The sequence below is a fragment of the Octodon degus genome, unplaced genomic scaffold, assembly GCF_000260255.1.
Source record: "Octodon degus isolate 3935 unplaced genomic scaffold, OctDeg1.0 scaffold00220, whole genome shotgun sequence".
NCBI lineage: Eukaryota > Metazoa > Chordata > Mammalia > Rodentia > Octodontidae > Octodon > Octodon degus.
In genome coordinates, this window is record NW_004524796.1 from 509,372 (window position 1) to 521,303 (window position 11,932).

An 11,932-nucleotide genomic window follows, 5' to 3' on the forward strand; every position below is an offset into this window, starting at 1 on the left:
CCCAGCATTTACCCTCATAGGTGTCTTTCTGAGTTATAGACATCATATTACAGTGAACCATGTTCATAGCTGTACAGTTCATAATAGCTAAATTTCATGTCCATCAAACATGAATGGATAAAGAAAACAGGGCATTTACACATCATGGAGTACTACTCTGCCATGAAGATAAACTTGAGACATTCATAGGTAAATGCATGTAATTTGAGAGGATAACACTGAAATAAGCCAGTCTTGCTCCCTTTCTTCACCCCTTCTTTCTCTCATGCAAGACAGAAGATAAAGAGTAGGGAGCATTGCTTCAAATAATGGGGAAACAGGAAATGAAGAGAGGGGAAATAAAGGGACAAAATGAAGATGAAAAAATAAATGAAGGAGGAAAATGATGAAAACAGAACTTTTACAAATGGGAAGAGGACCAGGAACTGGAGGGGGAGGAAGAGTAGGAATGAAAAAATAGAGAAAAGAGAATTAAGATGTATCATATACATGTACCAACTCTTCATGACAGTTACAATCATTATGTCATTATGTACTGCAAACATGTACTAATAAAAACAATTAAGCAAACAGAGAGGCTTTCTTCAGTACTCCAGGCAAGACTTAGTGGTGGTTTGTATCAGAATGGAAGTTGCACGGTGATGAAGTGGTTGGATTGAGGCTATTTGTGAAAGTAGAATTGCCAGGCTCTTGAGGGATGCAGAGTGTGAGGTTAGGATTGATTTTAAAGTTCTTAAAAAATACACTTGTTAGTCCTGTTATGGTGCATTGTCAGTGAAGGCATGACCTCTGCCTGCTTCCAAACCCAGGAAAGGATGTCATGAGTATTACACTGCCCAAAGACAACAACCTTGGAGACCTCTCTATGCCCCTTCATCCCCTCTAATTTTATTCAACAAAGCAAAAGGGGCAGCAGGAGGTAGGACTGTGTCTTGGGAACCTAAAACAACAAGCTGAATATCTGTGGTCCAGGTGACAGGGTACTTATAGTAGAGGAGGGGTGATAGCCTTCAATGGCCCCTGCTCCTGAAGACCATGAACTCTACCTCTAGTGTAGCTTGAGGACAAGTCCTACTGAAGGGTTGGTGTTGGAGACCCTACAGTATGTGACCATTGTTCTTTACCTCTTAATTCTATTTTACCTGCTGTGAAGATACAATATGAACTTTGCTAAGTGTGCTCTGCCTTTTTCTGGATGGAACTTGGTGTTTGGAAGTTCTTCTACCTTGTAATTCTTTCCTTTGGGGATTATAATGTGTCCTAACTACTTTTCTCTTACCTCTTCTGGCTATGATACCTTTTCTTTAAAATATGAAATGCAGCTTTTTGCATTTGATCATCTCACCACCCTTTTAGACAATCCTCTTCCAATGTCCACAGCCTCTTTCAGAGACACGTGGGCACCATGTTCATACTAATCTCAGCTTCTCCATTCCGTGCTCCGTCTTAGGCTCCATATACTTCTGGTCCAAAATTACAAATCTCTTCTGCAGCTAAACCAAAATTTTGACTCCCTTGAATTCGGGTTAATATTAGGAAAGATATGTTATCCTTAGCACCTAAAGCTGTAATTATAATCTCAATTGGTCAGAGGATCTTACCTAATTGTCCAAACAACTGTGATCAAATTTCACAAATGAAGAGTTGTCATCATTTGTAGAGCAGGAGAAATGTAGTCAGCTGAATCTCTACTACATTACCTCCTTCCATTTTTAGCTCTATCCAAAGGTTACACTGAATGTTATATTCCTGAGGACAACTAAGGAAATCTCTTTAAAATCCCAAGTTTAAGAGAAAAATCAATTTATGCAATTGTCTTTACTCTGTGGATTTGGATTATAAAGGCTGACAGATGGCTTCATGTGGAATAGCATTCAGTACATCACTGTGGAGTCCCAGTTTTGTTCCATAAGCTGATACTAAAACAATGTATTTCAGTGATTACCAGCGTTGTCAGTGAGGTCACAGGCCTGTTTCTAGGAATCTGCTGAAAGCTGTTCCCCACTGATTTCATTCTCTAAGAAGCTGAGTTATTTGGGAGCCTGATTATTTTAAATATAGCTATATGGTTTTTTTTGTGTGTTTGTTTGTCTTGTTTTTTTGTATTTTTAGGGAAGAGTTTACAGGGTGTTCAGGGTTTCACTACTAGATCAGACTCCTAGTGACCCACCTGTTTACAGCCTCCCAAGAGCTGGGATTACAGGCATGTGCCACCACACCCAGTCTCAATTGCTGTCTCAGTGCACCCTGGGGGTGGGGCTGGCACTGCAGGCGCAGTTATCGAACCCCCAGCCCCTGCAGCTGATAGCTGGTAGCTATGTTTTGTACACCGCAAAATATAGTTTGTATGCCATCTCTTTTAGGGAGTAGCACCCCTTTCCATACACACACATACTTCATAGTTGGGATGAAAGTAGTATTTTTTTATTGGTTGAGTCACTGGTTGGCAACAAAGAGTGTTTAGAACTGAGTAAACTGATAACTGATAACAGTGATTATAATACTCACCATATGTTGAATACTTATTGAATTTGAGCCAGAAAATCAATGCCCAATGTTTAGGTATCTTACAATAGCCTGTTTAAGAGATAAAAAGAATTATTTTTTCCTGTTGTGCTGGAGATTGAACCCAGGGCCTTGCTCATAATAGGCAAGTGCTCTACAACTAAGCCACATCCCCAGGCTCTCAGAATAGAAGACTACGGAAGTCTACAGAAAACTAAGTAACTTTCTAAGGATAGGTAGCTGGTAATGTATGCACCATGCTAACTTTTTGTTCCAAGCCCTTGCAAAAAAATAGTATGCCTTTAGCATTAGGGGCTCTGCCAGATCGGAAATATAACCCTGGCTTTCTTTTTTTTTTTTTTTTTAAAAAAAAAAAAACTCATTAATAACTATTGAAAATCAATAGTAATTATATTGCAAATTAAAAGTTATAGACAAATATTGAAATGTGAAAGATATAAGATGTAGGGAGTTTTAGAAAAGTATTTCTGAAATAAAAACATAACACACAATTAATAATAGATTGCATATTATAAAAAATAATTAGAAAGTTAGATGAATATAACAATAAAAATTGTTTAAAATAAACATGAAGAAGAAAGAGTTTACAGATCAGTCATATAATAGTTTACTCTGTGCCTACATCAAGAAACTTACATTCATTTAATTGGAATTCTCAAAGTAGAATGGGGTAGGCAATAAAAATTTAAAGATTTAAAATTTCTAATTTAGCTAAAATTATTGTACCACATTTCCAAGAAAAATAAATCTTTTGCAAAAGAAATATGAATAAAATCATACCAAGATACACAAAAATGAAATACTGTTTTGTGGAACTCTTCAATGACCTTTTAAATGGGTTCATCTAATATAATTATATTTTGAATAGTCCTGCATAACTACCATTTTGAAAGCTCATTATTCTTCATCCAGGAGCATACAGCAACTTCTCTTTCCTTCTGAATTATGCTCTTTTTTATTTCCTATATGCTATGTCTGGAGGTATTAGAATATTTTGAGTGTGTAACTGGAAAATATTTTACTTTTAATTTTCAAAGGTATGTTTGCTAAGTATAAAATTCAGTGAGGACAGATTTTTTTTTTTTTAGTACTCTGAATAAATAGGTCTAGTTTCTTATCCACTTGCTCTTTTTTTTCTCCTAATGTGGAATAAGATGCTATTTAATTTTGTTCTTCCATGGCTAATATTTTTCCTATGTATATACTTTAATGATTTTTTTCTTTACAACACTGGCTTTTTTGTAAAAGAAAATGTAGATTAAAAAAGTGTTAAAGTAAGAAAATAAGACCATATAGAAAGCATAGTAAATAAAGAGAAAGTGTTTTCTCCCTTTTCCTAGAGCAGTGTGGTTTTGACAGGTCTTGTTTCCCTTCATAAAATTTTAGCAAGATTATATATGCGTTTATAGACAAAATGTTTTAATTTAATTCCATAAGGCAGCTGGGAATTACACACATTTGTTTTTTCACTCAAAATATTTGTTTACAATTAGTCAATTGACTTAATATGTAACATCAGTTAGTGTGAACAAGAAGAATAATTGACAGGGGACAGGCTATTACTGCATAGTGTAACCATCGTGTTGATAGAATGAATTAGCGTTCTTCAGAAGAAGCGTTTAGTATTAACTCGGATTTGGAGTGCAGTGAAGAAAATATGGGCACTCTGTCTTAGATCACAAAACACGGCAGAAACATTTTTATGCTTAGAAAATTGCTGTAAATTACATAACCTGATACAAAGACATAATATAGCAGTGTCATAAAGGTCTTTTTATTCAATTAATTTGATATCTCTATAAATTATAAATTGTATATTTCAATTACAAATTGTATCTTTTTTTGGTCTCTGTTAATAATTTAGTTTTTTTTCTTTTTTCTGGGAGTTTGATACATGTATTTTACATAACTTTATCATTTTCAATCCCATGATGCCTCCATTTTTCTCCTTCCCCATCTCTGAAGGGGTATCTTCTAGTTTTATCATTTGTCCTTTAATTAATTTTGTTTTCTCGTATAAGAGAAACCATACAACATTCAACAGAGTTTGACTTATTTTGCTTAATACAATGGTCTTTAGTTCCATTCATTTTCTTGCAAACAACTTGGTTTATTCTTTATTATGAATGAATAATATTCCACTGTGTATGTATACTACATTTTATTTACGCTGCCATCGGTTCACAGGCATCTAAGTTGTTTCCATAGCTTAGCTATTACAAATTGTGCCACTGTATGGCATAATCACTACGGTCATATTGTTTCTTTAGTTCTTTTGGGAATATACTCAGAAGTATAGCTGAATCAAGTATATTTCTATTTTCAGATTTTGAGAAGTGTCCATACTGATTTAGAGTGCTTATCCTAGTTTACATTTCCACCAACAATGTAGGAGCCACCACCACTCCAACCTCATCACATCTTCACCAGGATGCATGGGTTTTTGTACTCTTGATGATAGCCATTCTGACTGGGATGAAAATATAATATCTAAGCATATTGATTTGAATTTTCCTATTGGATAAAAATGTTGAACACTTTTCCATATTCCCATTGGACATTTGCATTTAATTTGAGAAATACCTATTCAGTTTATTTGCCCATTTTTTGATAGATTTGATTTGGAGAGGTTTTTTTTTTTTTTTTTTTAGTTCTTTATATAGTCTAAATATTAATCCTCTATCAGAAGCAGAACAAAGACCTTCCTATCATTCAGTAGGTTGCTTTTACTCTGATTATTTCCTTCACTGTGCAGCTTTTCAATTTGATGTACCTGCTTGTTGATTCTCAACATAATTCCCTTTCTTTTGGTTTCTTATTCAGGCAGTCTTTCTTGTGCCTATGGCTTCAAGTGTTTCCCTTACATTATTTCCTAGGAGTTTTATAGTTTTTAATTTTATATCTTGGTCATTGACCTATTTTAATTTGATTTTTGTCCAGAGGGACAGAGATCTAGTTCACTCTTCAGCTTGTAGATATCCAGTTTTCTCAATATCCTTTGTTATAGAAGTTGTCTTTTCTGCTGCATATTATTTTGGACATTTTATAAAAACAAACAGAATGAAATAGAAGAGCCAAAGAACAAAACAACCCCCCCAAAATCCAGCCAGATGACTATAGGTGCATGGGTTTGACTCTGCCTTACTCTAATGATCTGTCTTGTGCTGTGTTCTGTGAACTGTCTTACACTCTCGTTTTTTTACTGTCTTTGTAGTATAACTTGAAATCCAGTATTGTTTCTACCTTTGTTCTTTTTGCTGAGGATAGCTTTGGCTATCCTGGATCTTTGATTTCACATGTAGTATTTTTCTAGTTTTGTGAACAAAGTTGTTAGTATTTCATACAGGTTTCATTAAGTCTATGTATTGCAGTTCACAATATGGCCACTTTGATAATTATCAGGTTTTTGGATTCATGAACGTAATTTGAATTCTTTCTTTCCTATTCATATTCCTTTTCTTTCTCCTGATTGAGCTGATGTTTCAAGTGCTACACTGAGCTGTAGTGCTGAGTCTGCACAGTACTGCCTCATTCTATATTTTAGAGAAATTGCTTTCAGCTTTTCTTTCAGGCTGTGGGTTTGTCATGCATAGTTTTTATCAGTTTGAGGTACACTCCTTCCACACTTACTTTCAACAGTTTTTATTGTGAAAAGATGGATTTTTGTCAAATGCTTTTGTTTTTTGCATTAGGATGATTATGAAAATTTTATCTGTGATTCTATATGGTTTAATCAAGTTAAATCATTCCTGGACAGAAACCAACTTGGTCATAATTTATTTTTTATTTATAACCTGTCCAATTTTGTTTGTAAGAATTTTACTGAGAACTTTTATCTCTATAGTACTTTAAGAAAACTGGCTTGTAGTTTTTCTTTTTTTTTTGTTAAGTCCTTATTTGGTTTGATACATGAGAGAGAGTAGGTATTAAAGCAAATCACTCAAATGCATATTGGGAACCGATAGTCAGGGGTGTGATCAGTCCTTATCCCCATGACGCTGCGTTACACAAAGATGCTGGACCTTGGAAGGTGTGGGTGAGGTGACTCTTCTCAGGGTTTGGCACCACTGTGATTCACAGGACAGTCTGCGGACAGGTGTGAGGGTAGATTCAATTCCCTGGCTCATTTTAAAATTTGCTTTTTCTTTGATTGGTAGGAATTCTTTATATGCTCTGGGTAAAATCTTTTTAATATACATAGATGCACCATACACACATATATGTAATTCAGATATCTTTTTCTGCTTGATTAGTTTCCTTTTAAAGAAATGCACACACATGACTAAGTTACAAAAATATGGCCTTGCAATCACCTCTAGAAGGTTAATAAACCTCTCCAGTTTATTTCAAATTAGGTGCATGTCATTACAAATTAACTTTTGTGTATAAAATGAGGTAGGTCTTAAGGTCTATTTAAGAAAATGCTGATAAATACTACTTATTGACTAGATTAATGAGGGTGAACTTTTTAGACCTTTCAATGATACAAACAGCTCACTGCACCAGGCATTCTACATCTGCCATTGCTGGACTCAACCATCCTTCTATAACATGGTTGTACAAACTTGGCTTGCCTTGGCAGCACTAAGCGAAGAGGAACAGTCTTAGGGTGCATATGAAATATATCATACAGTTAACCTATATAAATAACAAAATTTCCCTCTTTTAGTTTTATTATAATATTAAAAGAAAGGCAATAGAAACATAAAGCTAGTGGGATATTTGACCTTTTTTTGTGAAACTACTGCATCAATATTTGGTTTGATAGAAGTGGTTGCCCACAAGCTTAGTGATTAAATAAGAACACTATGTAACTGATTAGTAACAATAAGCATCTGTCTTCATGGATCCACATGTGCAGGTAGGTTGAAATAGTATTGTTGGCAATCATTATGCTTTATTGCCAAGTTGCACAAGCACCTGTAACATGTGATACACAAGGTTTTAGTGGGAGGTGAAATTATCATGACATGTGACCTGCCCTACACAATACTCCTTGTCACCTCAAAATGGGACCTCAAGCATTACAAATCATAAACATAAAAAAAAATAATGTTAACAGTTTGTCATCTTGTGAGGTTGCATCATAGCCTTGTTGATGTTCTCAGCCTTCATTGAGAATCAAATGTGTTTGTGAGTCTCTTCTTATAGGTTGAACGTCCTTAATTTGAAAATCTGAAATCTGAAATGCTCCAAAGCCCTGAGTACTACCATGGTGCCATAAGTGGAAAATTTTATACCATGACACCTTGTTTCAGGTACAAAATTGTTAAAATACATATATATTTTATACACCCAGACATGGTGGTACACACCTACAATTCCAGCCTTCTGGAAAGCTCAGCTTGGAGCATCACAAAATTCCAATCCAGTCTGGGCAACTCTGCATTTTAGTGAGACCCTGTTACCAACCAACCAGAACATGAGTTGGGATTGTAGCTCAGTGCAAATACCCTGGGCTCAATTAGTACTGGAAAAAAAAAAAAAATGTATAAAATTACCTTTGGCTGTGTCTATAATACATATATAAAACATAAGTGAATTTTGTGTTGACTCAGGTTTCACCTCCAAGATATATGATTACTACATGCAAATATTCAAAAATAAAACAAAAATTAAACACTTCTTGTGTCAAGAATTTGAGACAACAGGTATTCAATCTGTATTGTGTTCTTATGGTTTATGTGGTCGTCCTTTTTTTTTTGGCAGAACCAGGGACTGAACTCAGGCCCTTGCGCTCTACTGAGCCATCTCCCTGGCCTACGTGTTCATCCTTGTACAGATGCTGCATTTAATTATTATAGCTTTATAAAATATACTGACGACATAGCAGAGGGAGATATGCCAGGGTGACAGCTTCAGCAACACGGCACTGCCCTGGCAAGAGCAATGTCCTGAGTTCAATTCCCAGTACCAAATAATAATAATAATAATAATAATAATAATAATAATAATAACAACAACAACAACAACAACAATAATGCTGAAATCACGATTTCCCAAAATTCCCAGATTTCCACTTTTAAGATTATCTTAGCTACTTTTGATCTCTTTTATGTATAAGTTGAAGAGTCAGGTCATTAAATCCACAAATTAAAAGGAAATGATGAGAGATTTTTAATTAGAATTTCACTGAAATAAACTTAAATTTAGGAGGAACTGACTATAATTCTAGGAACATGACATATTTCTTCATTTACCTATTGCCACATCCTTTAGCAATGTTATTTTTCAGTATAGAAATGCACACATCTTTCTTTGGACTTATTTTTAGGTAGTGTTTGATGCTACTGACAATGATTTTGAAAAAAATTATTTCTAATTTTTTTGTGACTGTAAAATATTTTTAAGTACTGACTTTGTATCCAACAACTGACTGAATTCACTTAAGAATTCTAAACGTTTGTGTAGTGTCTTTTGCACAAGTATATTATCTATGAATCATTACCTATGAGGAACATTTAAGCTTCTTTCTTTCCAAATACTTCAGATTCTTTTCTGTACTATATATTGTTGAAGGTAAAGGTTGGTTATGAAATGTCAAAGAGAATATTAAATAACTGTCTCTTCCAAAGTGAAAGAAATAGGCTGGCCAAATAGCTCAGTGGATTAAAGTGCCTGCTTAGGCAGACACCAGGGCTGGGAGTTCAATCTCCAGGCCTGCTGTGCCAGCCCTGCCCTCAGGGCTGAGAAGGTGATTGAGACTGGGTGTGGCGGTGGCTGCAGCACCTGTAATCCCAGCAGTTGGGAGGCTGTAAACAGGAGGGTCACTAGCAGTCCAATCTATGCAGTGAGACCCTATACACTTTGTACACTTTGTCATACAAAAAAAAAAAAAAAAAAAAAAAAAAAGTGAAAGAAAGTAGTTGTGCTTATTCACATTTAAATTGCTGGGCAGCAAAGCTCTGGGAAACAGCAAGCATCACTCTAAAGGAAGGAGGATGGGGCTTCTGGATCTCTGTCTCCGGCCTAGACAGCTGCCACCAGGCTCTGCGCTTCTGGCTGTGGGAGCTGGCAGAGCTCTTAGGTAAGCATAAGTTCTGGTCACTTTGTCAAGGTCTTTGGAGTCTATTAGGAACATTTTGTACTCTTGGGGCCCTGGGCAGACTATTTAAAAGTGTTTATTTTAAGCCACTAATGTAAAAATACAAGGATAGAGTTAAAGAAAAAAGTCTTTATTTAGACTATCAATTAGGATAATAATAAATAATGCAGTATACTAATGTAATAACAGATGTTCTCATGCATTCATCACATTTATAAATATACAAGAAAGCTGGCTTTATAGGGCTGTTGGAACGAATTTGGGAAAGTACACTTGGCAATACTCGAACCGAAAGTTAACAGTGTCAAGACTATTGAACAGATTCTCTTTTCTATCATTAAAAAATAAATACACCCCCACATACCTATGAATAATGGGAAGTTTCCATATAGTTTCTATGCTTTGTAAACATGCCAGAGTCAAGCCAATTTTCAAAGGAAACAGGCTGATAATTTGTTATTTATCAATATTTCTAATGGAAAATGGAGTTTAGAGCAGAAATAAATTTAATTCTTTTGCATTTTCAGTGTGGAGCTGATATAAGCCAGAAGTATTCAAACGAAAAATCTGGCCAAATGAAAAAAAAAAGGGAGAGTTGAAAAATAATGATTTTGATATTATAAAAATGCTACAGTATTTTGGTGTTTTAAATAAACATTTAATAAGTAAATGGCCAAATTATCTGACTGCAAAGTGATAGACTTTGATTAGAGTTTAATTTTGCTAGTAAAATTCATATCAAGGGCCAAAATAGTATACCTCTTAACATAAAGCTTTAAAACAAATAATTTAAACATATTTTAGACACTGAAAATGTTTTTTAGTTATATTTACAGTTAATCAATGATACCACTGTTCATGAATTGAGCCATTTACTAGTCCCGAAACCCTTGCACATCTGTTATTACGAGCTTATCAGTACGCAGGCAATCAGTTCAGGGAAGGAGAGCGATCTGTGGTCCAGAGCAACTCAATGTATGGCCACTTGGTTTGGAGACAGCGTTTAATAGGAGTGTCATCTGTCTGCAGCCTGGGTTCTTCAAAACCCATGATAACTGCAGTTCCTTCTACATACATTACCTGTTGGGGGAAAAAAAGGCATCAATATCAAGTAATAGTTTTAGCAAATTCTAAAGTGTGAAACAATTTTTATAGGCTATAAAATAAGTTACTGCATGTCATTTCCTGTGGAACTGTACATCTATAACAGAAATTATGAGCAAGAATATCTACCAACTAACATGAAAGTAAATTCATGAATGAAATGGTGGCAAATTTTAATTGCTAGGTGACCAGGTGATTTTTAGAATTCAATAAAAATTTTTTTAAAGAATTGTATGTGAATTACAAAACACATACAAATACTTTTAGATAAGAAAAAAATTACGTTTCAAGTGATAATGCTATTTTAAAATTAAATTTATGTATCACATTCGGGTCATTTCTAGTACTAGAATACTGAGGTACTTGGACATGCATGCTCTCATGAAATGGAAATCTATAGTAGAAATAGAAATATAGATAGAATAACTGCTGTTACTCATTCTGAGTGTGGTTCTATTTTTCTCCTTTCAACTTAAAGACTGAATTTTGAGAGCTGAAGACGACTGGCATGTTTGTCTATGACATTTATATTACCGTAGTACGTATTTCTGAAATGGAACTCATGGAGTGCACTTTGTACTACTTGAAAAATTACAGAAAAATGGGGGGAACTACCCGCTCGGGCCCCCCTGCTGTCCCTCTCTTGGATAGGAGCTTTCTTTCTCTCAATAAATATATTCTGCTCATAAAAAAAAAAAAAAAGAAAAATTACAGAGGAAAAAAAAGGCAATGGATGTCAGCAAAGAAGTAAAAAGATAAGAGGCTAAGAGATTAAACTAATAAATGTTAGCTATGCCATGGCAGTGATCACATAAAATATAAACTGGCAGACACCGAAAAGAATGTACTCTGATTTCTTTATAAGAAAGTAAGTACTTATTATACAACATGCCAAAAAAACACCCGTAACTCCTTACCAAGGGTTCGCTGTGTGCATTAATGCACTGACATTCTTATTTAGTACCAGCAGTAAGTCTACATATAATTTAAAGGCAACAGAGAGAGACTACCTCCTTACAATGTATAAATACTTGTACACATTCAATGGCTGATAAGAGATGGCAATTACATTCTTCTAACATAGGAGCCATAAACTACTTGACTAAGGAGGCAAAAGAAACAACCTTAGAATTCAATAAAATTTTTTTTAAAGAATTATATGTGAATTACAAAACACATACAAATACTTTCAGATAAGAAAAAAAATCACTTTTCAAGTGGTATAGGACATTTTAAAGATATTTTAATATTAAATTA

General features: G+C 34.6%; 1 protein-coding gene across 3 annotated transcripts in view; it reads right to left on the reverse strand.

Moving 5' to 3' along the window:
• Positions 1-9,685: 9,685 nt before the first annotated feature.
• The window catches only part of Mindy3 (MINDY lysine 48 deubiquitinase 3), a 93,075-nt gene continuing 90,828 nt past the window's right edge, over positions 9,686-11,932 (reverse strand). Inside the window, exon 15 of one of the 3 annotated variants that reach the window (XM_004645184.3) lies at positions 9,686-10,651. In XM_004645184.3, coding sequence (XP_004645241.1) covers positions 10,502-10,651 — 150 coding nt within the window. In that variant the 3' untranslated portion in view covers positions 9,686-10,501. The remainder of the gene's footprint in view (positions 10,652-11,932) is intronic. The other 2 variants (XM_023705429.1, XR_002818932.1) reach the window with 2 other exon arrangements.